Here is a 23019-nt window from a genome sequence, read left to right as displayed (position 1 = left end):
GTCAACAAGGTACTGTATCTAATATTTAACACGTGAAATAAATAAGATACATATTTCGAAGTGATATAGTGTTAAAAGTTCTGTAATCAAGATATATAAAAATTATTTGAGTGTCTCCAGACTGTATTCAAAAGATCTGGTAACCCTATATTATAAATATATATATATATGAGGTACTTATGTTTTCCTATTTCTTTGTAATCAATTAATATTTGCAGAAGATTTTCGCTACCTTAGAGATTTGTATTTATTTTCATCAGCAAAGTGTAGCAACATAGCTTATTACTATAAAGGTACGGTCACACGTCGCTACTTTTGCAGCGATGCAATACAAAAAACTGCGCAACTCTCATACTGCGACGTGTGAACAACGGTGCAACCTGGAAAGTAGCGGCTGCCGAACCTGCTGCCCGCTACTTTTCCATGCTGCGCACAGCTTAAAAGTAGCGACGTATGAACAGGGTTCTCAGGGTTGCGGCCGCAGCATTTTTGATATCGGTTTTGTTGAAACTTTTGCTGCGGTTGCGACCAGTGTTGCCATCCAAATGTGCCAATGATACTTTTATTGTTTAGATGCATTTTAATGTTAGATGTGATGAAAATAAATTATTTGTAACAGTTATTAAATGCACAACACAGTCTGAGCATATTTGCTGACGATATAATTCACTTTGTTAATTTTCTGTAGCGTAGTTTCAAACAGGAGGGTTGCCAACATTGATTACGTGAATATGCTGTTGGTTATCATTTAAGTATATAGGCGTTTTTAAAAGCTTTATAGTAAAAATAATGCCAATTTCTGAATACTAGTTGGGACAGAAAAGCAAATAATAGATAAAAAAGCTTTCGCATGAGTTTATTAATAATGCGAACATAACCACAAAATGTATATTGAGAAGTCAATATGGAGATGGAAACCTGCAGCATGACTGCGGCTGCAAAAGTAGCGCCTTGTGTGTGAACCTCCAGTTGCAACTTTTGCTGCACTTGGGTTGCGCAGCACGAAAAGTAGAGTGCAGCGCGCTACTTTTGGCTTACGTGTGAACACGACACGCAACTTTTGCAGCTGCAGTACAAAAGTTGCGCTGCAAAAGTAGTGACGTGTGACCGTACCTTAAAATGCAAGTATCTTTTTGTAACCTGCATGTGGAACTGCTTTCTATGTGCTGAGACTAGGCAATGTCAATACATTTGATAGAACAAATGTAATTGGGTGCTTGAATGACTCTTCAACATCTTTTCCAATATGACTTTTAATTTAAATGCACAGTATGTTAAGTAGAGCTTTTGAATTTTAATTGACATGCTCAACTTCTAAGCTGACTAGGTTACCTGAACAACAACTAGTCCTTCACGAGGCATTTCATTAGCAGTGGTGGGACAGGGTGTAATTGTTGCCTGCATCTGAGGAACATGCTGCAGAATGGTGGCTCCAGAACCCTGCAATGAAGCGCCTCCTAGAGTTGCACTGTTGCTGTGATGATGAGAGTTCACGACAGACAGTGTTGCTATGGATGTCTCCTGAGGTAGTTGTACTCTCAAAGCCTGTTGCTGCTGCTGTTGCTTCGCATCTGCTCGGTATTCACGGACGAATGTGATATCTTTAAACAAATAAGTAATACCATATAAACTCACTTATTTTCCAATTATTTGCACTCCGCTAAAATAAACAAAAGATTAAGAAATTAAATAGTCAAACCAATTCTTTTTTTTTTTGGCTCCTCTTAATTTATTACATACAACTAATGCTGGATGTCACAAAATTTCAAACGAATAACGAAATTAAATCGTCATACAACCAATTTTATTATTCAGAAAATTCACTCTGTAGCTGAAATGAAGCATCTATGGCTATGTTTTCAAATGGCAGAAACAGAATTTTTTTTCTCTCCAGAGAATGCAACAGTACAGATAAATACTGTAGTATATTACATTTTTTTTGTAGGTTAAAGAATCCAACAATACAGAAAAATACTTCCGGTTTTACTATTAAACCGTGTATAGTTTTTATACGAGACTTATGCTGAGTTGAGAGAGAAAACGTTACTAATAAACCATGCATAAGCGATGGATGTATAAACAGTCTGTAACTATACAATGTGAATTGCTTTGCAGTAGTTATATACAGGAAACCCCTTGTTTAAGCATTGTATATAGAGAAAAAATGACCGCCCCTCTAAAAGCTGTTCGCATCGACTGTCATTTTATGATGATGGTTGCCTTGTAACCACAGAAGAACAATTAGAATAATATTGCTGTAGCTTGTACTCTGACCAAAATATAGCGTGGTAATCGATTAGAGTTAGTTGTATTATCAATACTTGACACGACACACTAGAGCGCTCTACTGGATCTAGTAGAGAACCTCAGATATTCTATTACCTTTCGTAATGAAGTAATGACGAAACTATGACGTAGCTGTGTAACAGTTATACTGTTATACACGACGCATGTAGTGATTATTAGTAAGGAATTTACACACGACTTATAAATGAGCTACTCATTGTATAAGTATACTATAGTTAAACGTCTGTATATAGAGTTTTTATTAGTAAGCCCGTTCAAGTATATAATTGCCAACATGAATACAAATTACCCTATTTGAATATAAGGTTTTATATGATTTCGTACCAAAAAAAAATTGTAAGTAATTCAGTAACCTACCTCTAGCCAAGTCTGCTGAAGGTCGAAGCATATCTGTTCGATGATCTGTTCTCAGTATTGATGATATCGTAGGCGTCACTTCACTGGTTACCACATTTACTGCAGTATTAACACCCTGTCCACATGTGTTCTTCTTAATCTGCATCTCTATGACACCTAACATCAATTCCTTTACAGACCGGACATTTAATGGAGATGAAGGTCCATTAACCTGCTGGAAGGGAAAAAACCGTACATATTACAGTTAATTAATTCTCGAAACACGTACATATTTGAATACCAAACAGATTACACCTACTTATCGAGAGTAAAAATAAGTAAAAAATGTGGAATGATAAAAATCGCTAACACTTTTAGATCAAGAAAATCTTGTAATTCAGATACGGCGTCTCTCTTCACATAAGTGTGCCAGTTTAATATTGTTTTCGTTTTAAAACACTGAATTCATTTTAAAGTTAGCCACTGTATTACACACTCAATGTTAGGTAACAATATATTTCTTTCTATATTTAGGCATTATTTAATAATAATCCGTGGTGCTACAGCCTGTGAAGGGTCTAGACCGACCAACCGGTTGCTGGCCTCATGCCCACATGCCGAAGCAGAGGTGGACGATCATCCAAGGCATTATTTATTCAGTTAAATTTCTTCTCTAGTCGGGGTGAACTGGTAGTTAATTCTTATTTAAATACAGTAAAAATGGTTTTTAAAGAAATCTCTGGTGGGACTAATTATTTTTCCTTAAATACGAGCTTTTTAAGATTTCATTTAATGTAAGCATGGAAGAGCTGGGGATAGACATTAAAACATCCTTAGGCATTTAACTACATTATATTGACATATTCTTAATACTCATTAAATTTACTACCGGTATTAGTAATCGCACATTAACAATAAACTAAAGTAAACACACAATATATTTTTATAAAATCACAATAACTTATTTGTACTGCAACTGAATGTACAGTTTTTATAAATCACAATAACATTTCTACCACTTTTTTTTTCAGTCGAGATACTGATGCATGATCTAGATTTCAACATATTGCTGCTAGCACCACAACGGTGTCACCATGTAAAATGTATTTTACAGAAACTGATCACTAAAACGGATTGTGTATTTGCAAATTCATTCAAATGAATCCTTAGAAGCTGAATTTTCCTAGAAGTGGATATCAATTACATTATGTTTATGATAATAGTTCTACCAGGACCTTTTAAATCACTCCTTAAAAATGGAAACATTAAAAAAAAAAAAAAAAAGAATAATTTACTATATTTTCGACACCGAATAACCTCTACAGTTAAAATAAATAAAATGCTACTAGTGTCACTTATTCTTATAATGAAAAGTAAAAAAGTCTAATGTAGATTACTACATACTATTTTATGCTGATCGTTTTTAAAATGTTCGATACTTATTAATTAGTTCGAATACATTACTTCACAATTAAAATTATATCCAAAGAATTCTTTTTAAAATTAAAATATTTATGATACAATGTTTAAGAATGTTGCAGGTGTAAATAAGTTTATTGTATTGTTTAACATTCGGTTTTATTTCAACTACACAGACTGACTAATACACGAACACTTAAATAAATTTGTAAGTTATCAAATTAGAAGGTTTGAAATGAAAGTTGTACAGGATGTCCCATTTATCTTGACCACCCAAAATAACTTAGTATGCAAACACCAAATGAAAAATTGTTTCATACAAAAGGTGTATAACTGAAAGGAGGAAATAATATTGATGGAGACGTAACCCTGTAGTGTTATTTATTAATACGAGTATTAACATTGTTTCTTTGATTGGTACTATGTATTTACTGTTCAATATTTCAATTAAGCTCGTCAAGACCTTTTAAAAAATGTGTCACAGTGAGTCATTCTGATAAACAGAACGAGTTAATAAATGGAATTTTATTGGTACCTTGACGGCATGGTTCCTGTACATATGATGAAGTGTAAACAATACGTAGTACATTGCAGATGACACTCAGGGTAACCCATTACACGTAGCTTTGGTTTTATTCTACTGAACACTGATTACTGAGTGGGTGGTCTGCGCTACATTTGGTTTCATGTGTTTACTGTAAACCAAAGCTACGTGGAATGGATTACGTGACCCTGGGTATCTGCAATGTAATCCTACTACATATTGTTTACACCACTCAGTAAAATAACTTCCTTTGTATGTACTATGCATAAGAACCATGCCATCGAAGCACCAAGTAACACTGTGTCTATAGAATGACCTACTGTGATACATTTTTGGACAGGTCTTGACTAGCTTCATTGAAATACTGAATAATAAGTACACAGTGTCATTTAAATAAACAATGTTATAATCTTTTCGCTGTAAGAAAAATCCTAATATAAACAATAGCATGTGACTGAAGTGAGACTTCATTGGCCGCTGTTTGGCGCTATAGTTTCTCAGTACATGTCCCCGCCTACTGTTGTATATTCTGTTTCATGTTAAACATTTCCCGTTACTTGTCAAGTAGGCCTAACCTCACTACTATGTATTCATTTGCTTAGGAAACATTTACTTTATAATTACTGTAATTAAATCTCACATAACTTATTATATACATTTAAGACTATTTGTTTTTCTCCGCTTTTGAGAGGGTCTCCACTCTTATGTTTAATAACCACACACACCGAGGATGCAGAAGCCATACTTCAGTACCACGTGCTTTTTTTTATTATTATTTATTATTTTATTTTTCAAGAAATTGGTTACAACCCGTGTTTCACCTGAGGCATATCACGGGGGAAATTTACATTGCAGTATACAGTAATAATAAGATTATATGTGAGTGTTTCGATTGTGAGCCAATCACGGGTATGACAGCCACGTGCTTGTGTTTACATTAGGATTTTTCTTACAGCGAAAACAGTATAGTACTCGTATCTCATTAATAAATAAAGCTACAAAGTTGTCTCCCCATTAGTATTATTTCCTCCTTTCAGTTGTACACCTTTTGTATGAAACAATTTTTCATTTGGTACTTGCGTACAAAGTTATTTTGGGTGGTCAAGATAAATGGGACACCCTGTATAAAGAATTGTTCAGCTTCTGCAAGACTTGCACAGAGAAGAGTGGTCTGAATCACAGTTAAGAAACTGATAAACCATTGCAGTTTAAAATATAACGACTTTCTACCATGGAACTAGTATACTTTGGATATAACAAATTCAATTTCAATCTAATAATTCTTACTGAAAATCCTATTATGCCTTTTAAGTATCCCTTGTAACGTGTGTTGCAACGACTAGCACTTACCTCCCCTTGGTGCGATGGTGTTTGTGACTGACTAACTGTCACCGTGGTGATAGAAGTAGATGGAGGAGGATAGGTAACATTGCCACCTATGTTTTTGGGAGATTGTCTGGAGTCCCCATCAGCTCCAGCTTCATCTGCAGTTTCCTGCAACATATGTTTTTCATTAGAGATCAAACGAGTTTTTGATTCCTTAATTAAACTCTTAGGTCTACCGCTGATGTCAAACCTTCACAAAGTATACAACATCAGACGTAGATTTGTGGAAATGTGGCAAAGGATTTAAGCAAAGTCCTACCCTGTGACTATGCACTTCACCACATAATCAAACAGGTTCTCTACAGGAGAGTGTCCTGTATTCTTTACCATGGCACCAGATGGAGATAAGTGATGAGCTTGCTATGTATACCCAATGCAATGGTACATGGATACAGTAATGAGTAGCACACATTAATGTTTAATGTTCATATTTGTAATTTCTGTAACTTCTTTACTGATAGAGAACAATGCTATTTTTTATGCATGAAGTTCCATTTCCCCATTCTTATTCATGCAATACTGATATAATTTCAATACTTACTGTGGCTGAACTATCGTAGTCCTCCTTGGTAGGAACATTGGCCTGGGAAGACTGTCCTTGCTGTCCCTGAGTCCTTCCATCACTGTCAATGACTCTCAAACCTGCCACAGAGCCAGGTCCATTGCTACTCCCACTACCATTGTTTGGCAAGTCTCGTTCAAGTTTGCTATCCATTGCAGCTCCACTTGCGTTTACTTTGTCATCTTGAATAGAGAAGAAGTTTATTAAAAGTTGCTCAATATGCATTTTATGCAATTACAGTAATACGATCAGGGGAAAACATGATATGCTAGCAGTGACTATGATTTGTGGTCTGAACTCTCTTTCACTGTTTTGCGTAATTATATACAAATCTCCGACAATACATATATGAGTATTTACATAGAAATAATAACTTTTTGAAACTGAATAAAATAATGAAATACCAGTGGTATTGAAACTATGTCGTTTACAATTTTATTATTAAATTAATTCTGACAATTTTAAATCCTCTTCCAAATACAAATTTAATGACTGTAGCAATGTTGCATTTCAAATTAATTTACATGTGGAGATAATTAATTAATTTTATGCTCGACCATGCCGAAATCTTGTAATTATACATCTGGTAGCATCCCTTTAATGGACCTCATTAAAGTACAACTATTCATTAAAGTTCAGGTGTTCCACCAATCAGAAAACACCATTGTAGCAATATGAAAGCGCAAGTATCGATTATTCTCGGATATACAATCGAAAGACAACTAGCGAAACGTCACGAAGGCTGGAAATCCAATACTGTCGCAGAAGGTTATGTTCTGTTACTATAATAATTAGCGTTAATTGTAAATAATATTCAAATAAATTCAATTTGTCATCTCGTTTTTCAATGTCTAAATCAATTTCAAGGTTATATCAAGATTAATGTTTATTTTACTCTCTAGATTATATCAAGGTCAATGACATTTGTTTCTGGGAAAAAATCAATACTTTCGCGTCTGCGCACATCTCACAATTTAGGAGATATTGCACAAGGTCATTTCCGCTCCCCAGTCAGATAAGAATAACTTGAATATTTATGAATAATTTCAAGTTAGAAATATGGTCGAGCATAAAAAGTCGTATGAAACTTGCTTATAATGGTAATTAAGACGCTCGTATGAAAATAATGAAACTCGCTTGCGATCTTTTCATAAACATACTCGCGTCTTAATTACTACCATTATAGGCTCGTTGCATAATGCACATTAACTCCTCTTTATTTAAAAAGATTTTAAAATAAGTAGTAGTAATAATAATAATAATAATAATAATAATAATAATAATAATAATAATAATAAAACGTGAATATGGAGAAGAATGGAGCATGTAAAATGGACACACAAAACAAGAAATTAAGCTGTGCTAGAAAGAGTGGGTTAAGAAAGAATAAAGCAGATACTGATTACGGAAGGGAAAAAAGAAATTGGTTGGATCACTTGCTGAGAAGAAAATGCCTATTGAAGGATGCACTGGAAGGAATGATGAACGGAAGAAAAGTTTGGAGCGGAAGAAGATATCAGATGATAGACAACATTAAGATAAATGGATTCTATGCGAAGCCTAAGAGGGAAGACTGGCCAATGCTGATCGATTACACAATATACGTATCTTTACCTGTCTGTTCTCGATTCCCAGGTGAGGCAGCACTGTCTGTGTCACTATTGTCACGTGGAATACCACCAGGAGTCAGCTCATCACAAGAAGATGTACTGGACCCAGATTCTTCCTCATCTGTTACTGTAGGTTTTCTCTCCTCACCAAGATGATTCTATAAATTGCACATAATTCAGAGTAGAAAATTATTTTAATGTATTTCCAAAGATACTCCACTTTGCTCATAATATTATCTTACAATTTCAAGTTTAAATATCAAGTACAGGAATACCATTTGCTCTAATTCATTCTTACATAATAATTTGATAAAAATTTTCAAACCTTTCCAATTATTCTAGCACCAGCTTAAATATATTTTATTCCAGTTATTTTGGATCTGATTGTCAAGAAGACTATGATATGAGTTCCTATTTGCTTATATGATGAAGTAGTGTTTTACCATCAAATTCTTTGTTTTCATGAGCCTAATGAAAATTGTTTCGAAGGAATGAATTCAAATTACATATCTGCAACAGATCAAAAAACCCTAATGTATTTTCTCCTCCAGTAACCTCTTCTGACTGTGTTAGTAATGTCAAACATTAATTTTTACAAGCAAGTTGTAAATTTTGTCTGTTAAGTAATGTACATAGAAAAAAGAAGATTGTTATCTTTTAGCGTCTGCATTCTGTTTGACTCTGCCTATTACACTGAAGCTTTAGATTCACTAAACTTACAGCTTTCATCTTGAAATATTATCATAGCAGAGTAGAACAGAGAGCTTTAGCACAGTATGACAATTCACATATAAAATATATAATTCATTGCAATCACAACAGTAATGTCCAGGAATAATTAAGTTCATAGAAAGTTTCAAGCATAAAAATATTGTTGCTTTATGACATTATTTCATCCTTATTGCCAAAAGAGGTGGTAGTGAAGACAACGATCTTATGAACGCCATTGTGTTAAAGTTCAGTGTAAGTGCATCAATGAACTGTTACCTTGTTGTACTCTTGAACCAAGTTGTCAAGACCAAGTTTCTTGCGGTAGTTGAAATAAAAGTTCTTGCATTGATGTTGAGTCTTATTAGAGCCAACCTTCTCTGCAACCTTGGCCCAGTTGGTCCCATGTTCACGTATGGCACGTTTGGCAGCTTCCGTCTCTTCCTCTGTCCAGCGCAATTGCTGAGAACTGCTGTGGTCGCCATCCTCACCTTGCGCACTGCCCGAATCTTGGAGATGAGGTGCCATTCGTCGTGAGATGCGATTGAAACATGCTGAACAGCACTTAGTTACATTTGGTGGTATCTCTGTAAATATCGAAGTAAGACAGTTATTTTTTATGTAAAAAAAAAGCACAAAATAATGGCAGAAATAATTGAGTACAAGACTAATATGGTAGAATATAAGAAGCTTTAGTATTATAAAATCAATGAATGCAACGAACAGTGAATTTATCAATTTTAGAATGTTTTCTTTTTAAGGTAGAATGTTGTTGAAGCCTCTTTTAGAAATAGAACAATAAATTGTTCACAACAAAAATGTAGAAGCATTACTGTTCTCCAACCAGGAGATCAACCGTGAAAGGAATGTGCTTACTATTGCATCATCTATTGGAGCGAAGTAGATAGATAATATTACTGTTATAACGTCAGTTTAAAAACCATGCGCTCTCCTGCATATGTTATTTCCTGTATGGAGAGATTAAAAGACCAGAAGATTAACAGTGATCTAATTTTGTAACTGGGGTAGTATCAATATGTGTGTATCAATGTTATGGTTTGAGCTGTGAGAGCTAGCCAATACAGATACGAGTACCCACGTGTGTGACCTTATGACATCTTATGACATCAACATTCATTCACAGCATTACCCCACTTCGTCTCAGTCCCCAAAGACTTTCTCGTGGTTGGAGTACAGTAGATATAACATGTATCTTATTTCATTCAGTAAAAATTAAATATTAGAATTTAGAGAGACAGAATGCAGCTAAAATATTCAGATTTAAAAGTAAATGGTTAATAAAGATATAATGACAAACTAGGGATTTAAACACACCTATACTTCAAAATGGTTACTTAACGACATGAAAAGATTAATATACAGTAGTTTTTGTACTTATTTTTAACAAGTTAATCAACATTTACTACTAAATCCCTACATTAGTGACACTAGCAACATCCAATCCACAACCAGTTCATTGCAATGTTCTTTCCAATGAGTCCATTATTACAATTACCATACCATAGCAATCACACCACAGATGCGCACGCACGCACACACAAACACACACACACAATATTCATATATGTGATTTCTTCGATCAAAGAGCAAGTAAATACAATCATTCAGAAATAAAGTGAGGACTGTAATCTTTCTTTTGATATTTTTATATTCTATTATATGAAAAAATAGTTTTGTCATAACAGCTAAGGTCACTGACTTATTACAGATAGTCAGAACCTACTTTATTTTGGAATAAGCGTAAAAATACATATAAAAATGTGATGTATATTTGGAGATGAAAGGTAGACTACAAATCACAACAATCGGATAGATAACTGATCAAAATGGGAATAGATGCAATTACACTTGCACCATATTCATAGCATTGTAGTAATTTTCTATCATACTGGTTGAGTGGAAGAGAAGGCCGAATGGCCTTAACTATTATTATTATTATTATTATTATTATTATTATTATTATTATTAAACAATAAATGCTCATTTGCTTCTTCATTTTCCTATTTATATTTTAAGGTAACAAAATTATTTCCAAAATAATAAGAAAACTTAATACTGGAGCACTATAAACTATGAATAAAACTTACGAAATTCAGCAATGACTGGGTCCTTGATTTCAGGGGGGATTTCACTCCATTTTCCCGGCAGAGACTTCAGTCGTTTTACTCTGCTCTTGCTGTTTGGACATGAAAGCAGTGGACAGTGAGTGTAACGGCTGCGTACTGACTTACAACGACATGTGTTGCATACCCGTGCCCCTGGAGTCACTTCATCTTCGCTCAGCCCATAATATTGAGCATGTGTTCGAAGCAAGGGTCGTGACTGCAGGAACTGGTCTATTTGTGTCTTGCACACAATACATGGATGTGCAGTACCTTTTTCTGAAACAACAAAGAAAAGAAAACAAGTATAGTAAAATAAATTACGTATAATTGAGTTGCATAAAATATTACAAAACAATACAAATTAGCTTAAGAATAATGAATAAAATACTCTTATTTAATATTCACATTAAAACCCAAACTAACAACGACTAAAAACAACAAGAGCTGCTGATGAACAGTTATTTCTGTTGACCAACTTGTACAACAGTTTAATTAAACTGTAAATCCTAATACATGAAGAAAAAAGTTTAAGAGTCCCAATGTATAACTAGAGACCGGATTCTTATGTAATTACATATTGCATTCCTTTGCTTGTAGACTACTGAAAATGACAAATGTCGGCGATTTGTGGTTCTGATATGGTTATAGTTAAGTTTAATTTTACATATTTTTACATATTCTTAGTAATATTACATATTTTACATATTATGTAAAGAATGTAACATATATATATATATATATATATATATATATATATATATATATATATAGGCAATTATTGAGTTTTAAATTTTTTTATTAAATTCTTTTTATTTTTCAGAGTAAATTATTGAATTTTTTTTCATATACTCTATACTTGGATATATGTCTTAACATCCCTGCTCTTTACTCCAATTGGAGGGCCACCTTTTGTTCTCGCTATAGTACACGATACTGGTATAGAGGGAGGGCCCGGAACTGACGTCGTTATGTTTTGTTCACAACTGTAGAAAATACTTCAATTTCTAAAGCTGGCTTAAGAGAATAGTTCTTTTATAAAAAAAAAAAAAAACAAACATAAAACTAGGGATTACAACTCTTTGTCTGTAAAACATAGTAGTTCGGAGTGCCTCAACCCTATACATTTGCCCTAATGCTTTCTCAGAATCTTATACATTTGCCCTAGTGCTTTCTCAGAATCTGGGATGGTCAGGTGCGCCAGTCATTTAACTATGTTACAAATCGAAAGTAGGCTATTAATAATAATATGAGAATTGCACACAAATGTGCAGTTATGAGAAGGGTGTCACTGTTCACTAGCGTAAAGTAGGCTATTAGGGAGGGATTTGGGTCGGGTGTCAGGCAAATCAAAATACCATTATGTGTGTCACAGAAAAATACTTTTCTAGGAAATCTTAAGGCTCAAGAAAAAAAAAAGCATAAATTGTGGCAAAGACAAGTTGTATTTGCAAACTATATAATGAGGTGGAAATGGCAATTCACTTTCCAGGTTATATCCTCCCACTTCAACTGACCAGTTAAATTGTGAAGACATTTTTGTGAATTTAATGCATAAATAAATGGTGATTTTAAATTACATATTTCATTAATACTACATATTTAATGACATATTTCCCCGATATTTACTACATTTTTATGTAAATATTTCGCACTTTCATATTACATAAAAATCCGGGGGCCTATTTATAACAATAGACTCTTTATTCACTAGGAAGAGATAGAGCAAAATTTTAACTAGCTGAATTATTTAAAAGCATAGAAAAGTGCGTGTTCATTAAAAATTTCCGACAAAACGCACAACATTAAACATCATTCACTCACGTGTTTCGTTTATGCACTAGTAAAAGCATTGCATGTTAAATTCATGAAGTTTGCTGCAGGTATTTAAATACTCTGAAGTTGATACAAGAGTCCATGACAATTTCAATCCCTAGATGATACAGGTCAATCTATAACCTTATCTGACAATTTGTTGTTGTCACTATTGTTTAAATAAACGTAATACAAAACCAAATACGAAAGGCAACATTTCTGACATGGTCTTTAAAATATTAAACAAAACTACGGAAAAGACAAAGAATGTCTAAATATTTCTCAAAGGGAAGACAAACGACTGTATACAGAGTCAAATATGACGATAATTCTCCTTAATTTTAGGTTAATATATCCACAATACCGTGTATTTCGAATATAGAAGAAATAAAAAATCCTCTTTACTCTTTTTCATTACACTGCATATATGTGAAGTCACAACCCATTTATCACTGACAGACTCACATGTTGTTAGTCCCATCTCATCCTGTCTCCTGAATTACACAGGGACAGAAATTGATGATGTCCACACGAATATACAAACAATTCTACCAATAACACTACTGCATATACATGTGTGCATGTCCAACATTGTGTATTTTTACATAATCACACATAGGCAAACTTTGCTTTCCACTGAATACATAATCACAATGCCAGCCAAATACCACCTGCCGCTTTTTCACCTTTACATACCAAATTTTAAACAATAAAAAAGTACAGAAAAAGACTGCTGTTTTATTTTTAAACGTGTGTTGTATCATCTCCCTCACCCTGCAGTCAACCTCACACCCTCATTTGAGAGGGAAATCCACATATGGTTTGCCAAACCAACACACTACAGGCACATCTGATTAATGATATGATGGACAGACGTGCAGATGCACATGTGACAATGTAATAATGATGTTAGCCTCCCAACTTCCAAAACAGTTGAATTTAAAGTTTCAATACAATGGCATTTGACATACATTGCTGCACAAATTATTAAAGACCTTGAAATTAAATTTGCCCCACACTATTATAGTAGGCCAGAGTCATTACGTTTGTGAAAGAAGGAAATGAGTAGCAACTTCTAAAGGTTGCCAAAAGTTTCAAAAATAAAATAATAGTCAAATATAATTATAATACTCTGCATCTCTATGTTGCAATATTATTAGAAAGCTCATACCAAATATTCAACTCTGGAATTATATGAATTTACCTTCATGTTCGATTTTCAAATAAATGTGCATGCTACACATGAAAATCAATTGTTTATAAAAGTTGATATCCTTATTGCTGTCACAACATAGCTTCCAGAAGAAACTGGATGCGCGATTTAAGGGGAGGCAGAGGTGAATATTTCAAAATCCACAAAATTTATCCGATTTGTTTGAAATTGATCATGGATACTAAGTATGTTATTAGTAATGGACATACCAAATTTCAACTTTCTAAGTACAATAGTTATGTAAATATTAATAATTTTATAAAACTTTATATCGTTTGATATAAAATGCTCCATGCACCATATTGTAAGAAATTTTCAATATTTATTTTTATTTATATGTTCAGAGAAGGTATATAAATAATGATAAGTATTAGTTTATTATGGGAATAATATAGTAATACAGTTATCTTGGTTTTAATTTCATACTTTTAAGGGCACAAAATCAAAAACTAACATCCGAATATCAAAATAAAGATAATAAAAATGGAAAAAACCAAATTTTTATTTTTTCTTCAGTTTTGTTCGAAAATTTTATCTCTGCCTCCCCTTAATATAATGTATAATTAAAGATTTACGCAAGCCATAAATAAAATAATTACCAAAATATATTGTAAACAGTTTTCCAAAATTTTAAACAGGATCCGCAAAAGCTAAAAACCAATGCTTTCACTGCTATATTTAAATTTTATAAATTATTTAATTAAATGTATTGCAAAGACAACGGAGTTCTAAGTCAAAAACATAATATAATACTGAAATAATACCAAACATAAAGAAATAGAAGGCCTATGAAAAAGTCTGGCATTATTAGAACAAAATTTCGCAATGGCACACCATGATAAGAAAGTAACTAAATTTCATAGCAATCTACAATAGTACATTATGCAACGAGCCTATAATGGTAGTAATTAAGACGCGAGTTTCATAACTTTCATACGAGCGTCTTAATTACCATTATAGGCAAGTTTCATACGACTTTTTATGCTCGACCATATTTCTAACTTGAAATGATTCATAAGTATTCATGTTATTCTTATCTGACTGGGGAGCGGAACTGACCTTGTGCAATATCTCGTAAATTGTGAGTTGTGCGCAGACGCGAAAGTATTGATTTTTTCCGAGAAACAAATGTCATTGACCTTGATATAATCTAGAGAGTAAAATAAACATTAATCTTGATATAACCTTGAAACTGATTTAAACATTGAAAAACGAGATGACAAATTGAATTTATTTGAATATTATTTACAATTAACGCTAATTATTATAGTAACAGAACATAACCTTCTGCGACAGTATTGGATTTCCAGCCTCCGTGACGTTTCGCTAGTTGTCTTTCGATTGCATATCCGAGAATAATCGATACTTGCGCTTTCATATTGCTACAATGGTGATTTCTGATTGGTGGAACACCTGAACTTTAATGAATAGTTGTACTTTAATGAGGTCCATTAAAGGGCTGCTACCAGGTGTATAATTACTACATTTCGGCATGGTCGAGCATAAAGAAAATAAAAAGCTTTGACTTTCGTCTTTGATGTATTACGATTTCTTAACGGACTGAAATTCCGAAATGATTTTCTTTCAATCGGGCCTATTAACCTGAACAGAGTGTACATATGTAAATGTCATACCCATGACAGTTAGTATCTGACGTATTATGAGAGTGGGCAGGGGGATTGATGGGTGGTGGAGTGTAGAGGGGAGACAGCTTGATTGACTTGACACATGTGAATCGGTTGGCAACAAATGGTTTGTCTGCCACTGTGTGGGTTACGTACTGCAACTGGGGAATCTAATTCACAGGTTCGTCATATTACGACACCCCACCTGCCCATCTGACAGACCTGTGGGCCCACTGCCATGAGGGATATCAGCAGGCAGTCACTTCGCAGCCTCCCTACCCCCGTGCCGGACAAGTTATTGAATCAAGTAGCACTCTGCTGCCGTCAATGCAACTGACTGGCTTCATTATCGCAGTGCACGGGACCAGTCTCCTTCAAGCTTTGCAGTATGGCTATATTCTCCATGGTATACACTGCTTTGGGCAATTCTACTCCACAAAATTAGTTAAAACGTAATTTATAATTCACAAAACGTTCCAATGCAGCTACGCAATCCTAAGCGCGCATCTTAAATGTTAGGCCTAAATAAAAATGACAAGGTTTCACGACGGCTGTGTTATGGCAATGCTCCACCACTACGGTATAAATAATAAGTTTTAAGATGAAGTTGAAGTTTTCTATAGACATGAAGTGCCCAGAATACGTCGCAATGCAGAATAAATCATTACTTCATTAGTTTACGGCTTTGGTGAAGGAAGGAAGGAGGAAATAAAGAAAGAAAAGAGGAAATGAAGAAAGAAAGAAGGAAATGAAGAAAGAAAGGAAGGAAATGAAGAAAGAAAGGAGGGAATGAATTTTTTTATTTTTTATTTTAGTAGGTTATTTTACGACGCTTTATCAACAGCTAAGGTTATTTAGCGTCTGAATGAGATGAAGGTGATAATGCCGGTGAAATGAGTCCGGGGTCCAACACCGAAAGTTACCCAGCATTTGCTCATATTGGGTTGAGGGAAAACCCCGGAAAAAACCTCAACCAGATAACTTGCCCCGACCGGGAATCGAACCCGGGCCACCTAGTTTCGCGACTAGACACGCTAACCGTTACTCCACAGGTGTGGACCGGAGGGAATGAAGAAAGAAAGGAGAAAATGAAGAAAGAAAGGAAGAAATGAAGAAAGGAGAAAATAAAGAAAGAAAGGAGGAAATGAAGAAAGAAAGAAAGGAAATGAAGAAAGAAAGGAGAAAATGAAGAAAGTAGGAAACGAAGAAAGAAAGGAAGAAAGAAAGAAAGAAAGAAAAAAATGAAGAAAGGAAGGAAATGAAGAAAGAAAGGAAGGAAATGAAGAAAGGGAGGAAATGAAGAAAGAAAGGAGGGAATGAAGAAAGAAAGGAGAAAATGAAGAAAGGAGGAAATGAAGAAAGAAAGGAAGAAAATGAAGGAAGGAGAAAATGAAGAAAGGAAGGAGGAAATGAGGGAAGAAAGGAAGGAAATGAAGAAAGAAAGGAAGGAAATGAAGAAAGGAAGGAGGGAATGAAGAAAGAAAGGAGAAAATGAAGAAAGAAATGAAGAAAGAAAGAAAGGAAATGAAATGAAGAAAGAAAGGAGGAAATGAAGACAGAAAGGAAGAAAATGAGGAAAGGAAGGAGTATTTGTGTTGAATAATGTTATGACAAAGTTGCTCCAATTTTAAATAAACTCTTAAAAACAGTCTAAATTATTCATATAACAAACTATAATTTGTAATGTGTCAGATAATATGATAGGTGTTCACCGGCATGGACCAGGGGATAGCCAGCGGGACTTTTGCTCTGAGTTGCGCTCGAGCGTGAGTTCGAATCTTGTTTGGGCTGATAATAAAATTAGAATTTCTTCCGAGTTTCCCCCAGCTTTAAAGCGAGTAATTCCATGGCAAATATTTTCACCCATCTGACCAAAATACCGTCTCGCTATCATCAATTCCACCGATGTTAGATAACCATGCAGATGATAAAGCGTCGTTAAACAATGGACTGAAAGTGTCACAAAGGAGGAACATACTTTCTCATTATAAAAGTTCTAGGAGTTTCGCAATAATTCAGCTCATTCACCACGGCGCGAAATATATTACAGTTCTTAGTTTATTTTCTTGAACTTTGCATTCAAAAGACATAAGCTGAAGAAATTTAATAGGCACCCATATAAAAATAAGAACTTTTAGTTCTCTGGCTTACATGTATTACACATTCATAAAAATTAAGACATTTGAATTCATGTTTAAATTGTACGCATAAAGTATATATGTGTCCTCTGATTGAGTTCCTGGCTGATATGTACAGTAGTGGCAAAAGAAAAAAAAACCGGACCGACCCTTGTAGCTGATTTTAGAGCCTTGTTCACTCCAGAGCACGATAGACTGGTAACTAAGACTTTCGTGGTTCGAATCCTGCCTGGGAAGGAAACTTTTTTTTGTTCCTTATTCAAATTTATTTCCAATACTTTTCGATTGCTGGTAAAATTCATGTTCTGAGAATAATAAGTTAATTAAGTAGTAAAATATCGCTGCACTCGAAAAGTATTGGGAATAAATTTGAATAAGGAACAAAAAAAAGTTTCCTTCCCAGGCAGGATTCGAACCATGAAAGTCTTAGTTACCAGTCTATCGTGCTCTGGAGTGAACAAGGCTCTGAAATCAGCTACAAGGGTCGGTCCGGTTTTTTTTGCCACTACTGTACATCTATTACCAGGCAGTACATCTCACTTAACGATATGACGTGTCAGAGGAAGAACAATTATTTGTATAGTCTGATTAGTGTAATACATTACTAGTCAGCGATGTATGCAATGGAGGGGGAAAGGAACTAGCCACAGCATCCCATTATCTCCTGGCATAGTTGCCTTATAAGTGCCATAATATTATCATGACTTGTTGATATCACTTGTGAGGTTCAGACCTGTCTTCGGACAGTTGACTAAACAACAAACAAGTAGATATGTGTAATTAATGTTTTAGAAATTCGCATAATAGTATATTACGAAATAACTTTGTAATGTAATAATTGCATAACATTATAAATGAATTTCATACGCTATTTTTGTACGACAGCATTATAAAATAATTTATAAAGAAATAACATCAGATTTGCAATGATAGGTAGTTTGATATAATGGTCTATGAAGAAAGAGGTTGCTATGACAACAAAGTTATTATAGAGTTGACAAATAGTTTCATAATGTTAACTTTATGATACAAGCTATACCTTCTTAATAAAAGTCATGACGTTTTAGTTGTCATGATAATATTATAGCACTAATGTGACAATGTAACATGCACGATTTTGACTAGCGATAAACACTTTTTACAATGCTGGAGTACAAAAAATGGTTATATGTACAGAGTGATTCAAAATGATGGAAACAATTTCATATGCATATTATAAAGTAACTACTAATGATACGATAATATGATGTGCATCAATTGTTAGCGAAATTTTCGAAGTTTTAATTGACACCATACAAACATTTAATGTGGGAATTCCATGTTAAACAATATACATAAATTCAACAGTTACAATCTTGCCATAATCCTTTGTTAAAGTTTTGAAGGTCTTATGGCTGAGGTAGCAACAACGCTATGTCCAAGGTTGGCGTGCGTGCGGTGCGTTCATTGCGGTTGACGTTAACGATCAAGCTGTGTGTAATAAATGGAGTTGTCCATCGTGATTACGTGACGCGTGCGACTCATAAGATGCTGCGAAGCCGTACCGCACGCGTTGTTTGGAATTTAAATTTCCGAAGTACAAACAAGAAATCAACGAGCTAGAAATAAGAATACTTCTAGCTCGTTGCAAGAAATGCATTGTGGAACAAAAGAAACCCTCAGTACAAGGATCGTTTAGGTATTAACAAAGAATGGGATTCTATGGCTGATAGTACGGGATATATTAAATTACCTAAGTAAGAAGTAAATATGTATTTATAAATTATAGGTTTTAAGCAATGTATATTGTTTTCAAAACCCGTGATAATGAGACTGCTATAGGTCCATCAACTTCTTATTACCGATTGGAGATGAGGTCGCTGCTATCGCTACAAACAGGAAACGTGCAACGAGCTCGGTAGTTCGGACTCCTGCTGTTGGTAATCGGAACTTGGCTGGCCTATACTTAAACTTTAAATTGCATTCAATAAAAATTATTGATAAAAGATGTCTTACTCCTCTCGGTACGACTGTTGGCCTTCGAGGGCTGAAAGTTATGATTTCCTTGTGTCACATTATCTTCCGAGACATTGATATCCTCTTCCTTGTCAATTATAGCGTTGTGAAAATGATTTTACAATATGAAACACATTTTCTACACTAGTTTCAATAGATTTCAACAACATTCTATAGTTTTCTTCCAAGTGATAAACGGTAATTGAAATATGAGGCCGTTATCTTGTTTTGAACTCGTCTTCTAGTTAGGGTCCCATTTAGATAGCCTATGTTCTTAAAGGATATGCTTCGTCTCCTATGAATAAAAATGGAGTCTTTTTGGGGGGGGGGGAGGTAAAGCGCATTTTTTATGTTTTGATAAATATCTGAGTCATGAAATTATGCATACATCATTGTCTTTTCCATATACGTTCACGTCGATCATTAAAAATCGATATTCTGCATTAAGAACTGCCAGTAGTACTACCGAGAAAAATGCTTATAATTGAAAAACATATTACCTGATTTAGCTGGATACTTCAGTCTAATATGTTTTGACTAAACAGTTTTTCGAAATAGTCTTTGGCAATCTTTTCAAAATCTTCAACATTAGGCACAGGCATATATGTTTTCTGAAGTGATTTCCAAGACTGCTCCACGTGTATTGTGTATGTTTAAAACCCTAATAAAAATATAATTATTCATATTACAAAAAAATTATTATACTGTCAAAACCGATTAATCTTTCTTATATAGCATAAACCTTGACAACCAAAACATTCTCTTCTGCATCTTTAGGGAAGAGGGGGAAGTTCCATAATATGATTTTAAATCCATGATCAATATTTTAAATTTATTCATCAAGTGAATGTGTCGCAATACTTAATTATTGTATTTAGATGTAATATGCGATTCTACTGCGTGTTCAGTTCAAAGTGTGTCATGGATCGCCGTATGCCGTCATGTGGCTAGCGGATGAGCCTAGAGAATTCAATCTTCCTACACTTCCACAGATGCGTATTATGTATGTGCCAGAAAAGTTGCCTAGCAAATACGGCGTTCATTCTGAAGAGTACGTACCGATACGTACGGTAACGCCGGTAGTGGCAGAAATGTGAACTGTTTGGAAACACGTACTGAGGTGAGTTTTTTCTTACTGTCGGGATATGGCGAGAGGGTTAAGACGATTACTTACGTATTTGTTGACATTAACTTCGACGGCCAACATGGAATGGAACATTTGATTTGTGTTGCGGAATGTTGCGGTACGCAACTGATGATAACAAATACCCTACGTACGACTTGCCCGGGCAAAACAGTTCGAAAGAGGTTACGATAGCACAGAGACTTTGCAGACCGCCATCTGTTGCTACGTCGTTCAAGTTATACCGTACGCGTTCTCAAGTTCAGATTGAACGCCTTGAATAATAGGCAACTTCTCTGACATAAAAGCTGAAACTCGCTTCAAATCGCTGACTCACAACAGTGACGTCATGACACTTTGAAATGAACACCCAGTATCTGCTTTATGTAGGCTAAGTTTTCATTTCCTTCGGGTAGAGAAACATAAACAAAGACAAGTATTAAGTAATCCATGTATAGTTTAATCCAGTGTGATATAATTTATAATAAGACAATAACTATTGTGTTGCTTTCATGTATCAGAACTAAAGCATACATTTTACAACATCCAACATACTAGCAAACAAATTAAAAATTATATGACGATATCATCACAGGGAAAATTTACGCAAACAGCCTCAATTCTAGGGGGGAAAAAAGCAGACATAAGCTATTATGAACTTTCTTGAACAGAAATAAACATTATCCAATCGTAAAAAATCACAATCCCCGCCGCAATCAGTTTCACACTCGAATCTAACCAGTATTTTAACAAGAGCACATGGCATTGAAACAAACGCACACTGCCGTTATCCATTCACTAATGTAATCACATGCCTCTTGGGCACCTATGCATTCAGCCACATTGACAATGCAAACTTTTATCCATACATGACAAGGCAATGCCTCACCCTATGCTCAAAATTCAGCCACGTTAACAAAATATATGTGTAATGCATCGCATCATTGAATGCACAACCCCATTCCCACGAGCATTAACATCATTGGAAAGGTATATTCAAAGGTAACCCATATAAAAGAGATATTATGTATGGCAAGGGAGCAGAATACAGAGCTTTGGCTTGCAAAAGCTTAAAAACATTATGGATGAGGGAACAGAAGAGGCAGGGGTGGGAGTTGTTACATACTAGATGCAACCCAACCAATTTATCCCAATTGTCTCTGAATAATTGATATTTTCATCACATTCACAAACAATTAAGACCACCCTACAACGGCAAAGAGCATATACTACCTACCACTGAGTAGGTTGGAAGGTAAGTACGTAACAGTCTAGGCAACGAGAGGGGAGGGGGATAAGCTTGTACAGTTAAAATGTAGTAAAGAGCACAGAAATGTGAAGGGAGGTGGGGGAACACCAAGGGGCAGTGTATACCGCAAGTTAACTAAAATATACATCACACACGACTACATCTTGCATTCTACATTAAAAGGGACCTGCACAGTAATTCTATCGCGAAGCTTTCTTTTTGCGCTACAGTGGAGAATTTTTTTCAACATACTCGAAGGCTGAACTCTATATTTTAGCGGACTAACGTAAACTGTACGCCTTAATGACATATATACATATAAATAATGACACAACTCAGAGTTTTAGACTGTTAAACGTATTGTGCAAAACTGGAAACATTACTACAAAGTCAGCCAGCAGTGCTTACGTTCTCATGACAAGACTGTTTATAAAATGCATCTTTGTAAACTTTATAAAAACAGCTCTTGGGATTCCCAGACATAGGCTATGCAATTACACAGATATTTCTGAATTATGTAACAAATATATGAATTACGAGTGTCATTCCTCAGTCATTTACGACAAAAATTTCCCATCGATGCATAATAATTTATTTATTTATTTATTGATATTTATGTGCTGGACAATAGCCATTGGCCAATAAAAGTCCAGCAAAGTGATACAATTAATACATTAAAATGAACGACTATGGTACAAATTAAATACTTGAGTTAACAACAAAATAAAGAACATAGTTACAATAATTAATTTACAAGAATTAAAACAATAAATTATTAGGGAAAGGAGTTGATTCTTACTACCAATTAATATAGGGTTATGCAAATAATATTAGCAAAGACATTGCCATATTCTAATACTTCTATA

At 34.5% G+C, this 23019-nt stretch overlaps 1 protein-coding gene across 6 annotated transcripts in view; it reads right to left on the bottom strand.

Moving 5' to 3' along the window:
• Positions 1-23019, bottom strand: part of Smr (Smrter) — a 404162-nt gene that overhangs the window by 19537 nt on the left and 361606 nt on the right. For 4 of the 6 annotated variants that reach the window (XM_069827907.1, XM_069827904.1, XM_069827908.1 and 1 more), the window contains exons 11-17: positions 10981-11274; positions 9152-9459; positions 8169-8322; positions 6534-6736; positions 5957-6100; positions 2665-2878; positions 1333-1601 (exon numbers count right to left, since the gene is read on the bottom strand). In XM_069827907.1, the coding sequence (XP_069684008.1) occupies positions 1333-1601; positions 2665-2878; positions 5957-6100; positions 6534-6736; positions 8169-8322; positions 9152-9459; positions 10981-11274 (1586 nt within the window). The remainder of the gene's footprint in view (positions 1-1332; positions 1602-2664; positions 2879-5956; positions 6101-6533; positions 6737-8168; positions 8323-9151; positions 9460-10980; positions 11275-23019) is intronic. The other 2 variants (XM_069827906.1, XM_069827910.1) reach the window with 2 other exon arrangements.

The sequence above is a fragment of the Periplaneta americana genome, chromosome 6 (genome assembly GCF_040183065.1).
Source record: "Periplaneta americana isolate PAMFEO1 chromosome 6, P.americana_PAMFEO1_priV1, whole genome shotgun sequence".
Classification (NCBI taxonomy): Eukaryota; Metazoa; Arthropoda; class Insecta; order Blattodea; family Blattidae; genus Periplaneta; species Periplaneta americana.
The sequence above is the reverse complement of the archived record's forward strand: the minus strand, read 5'-3'. Positions and strand labels throughout refer to the sequence as shown.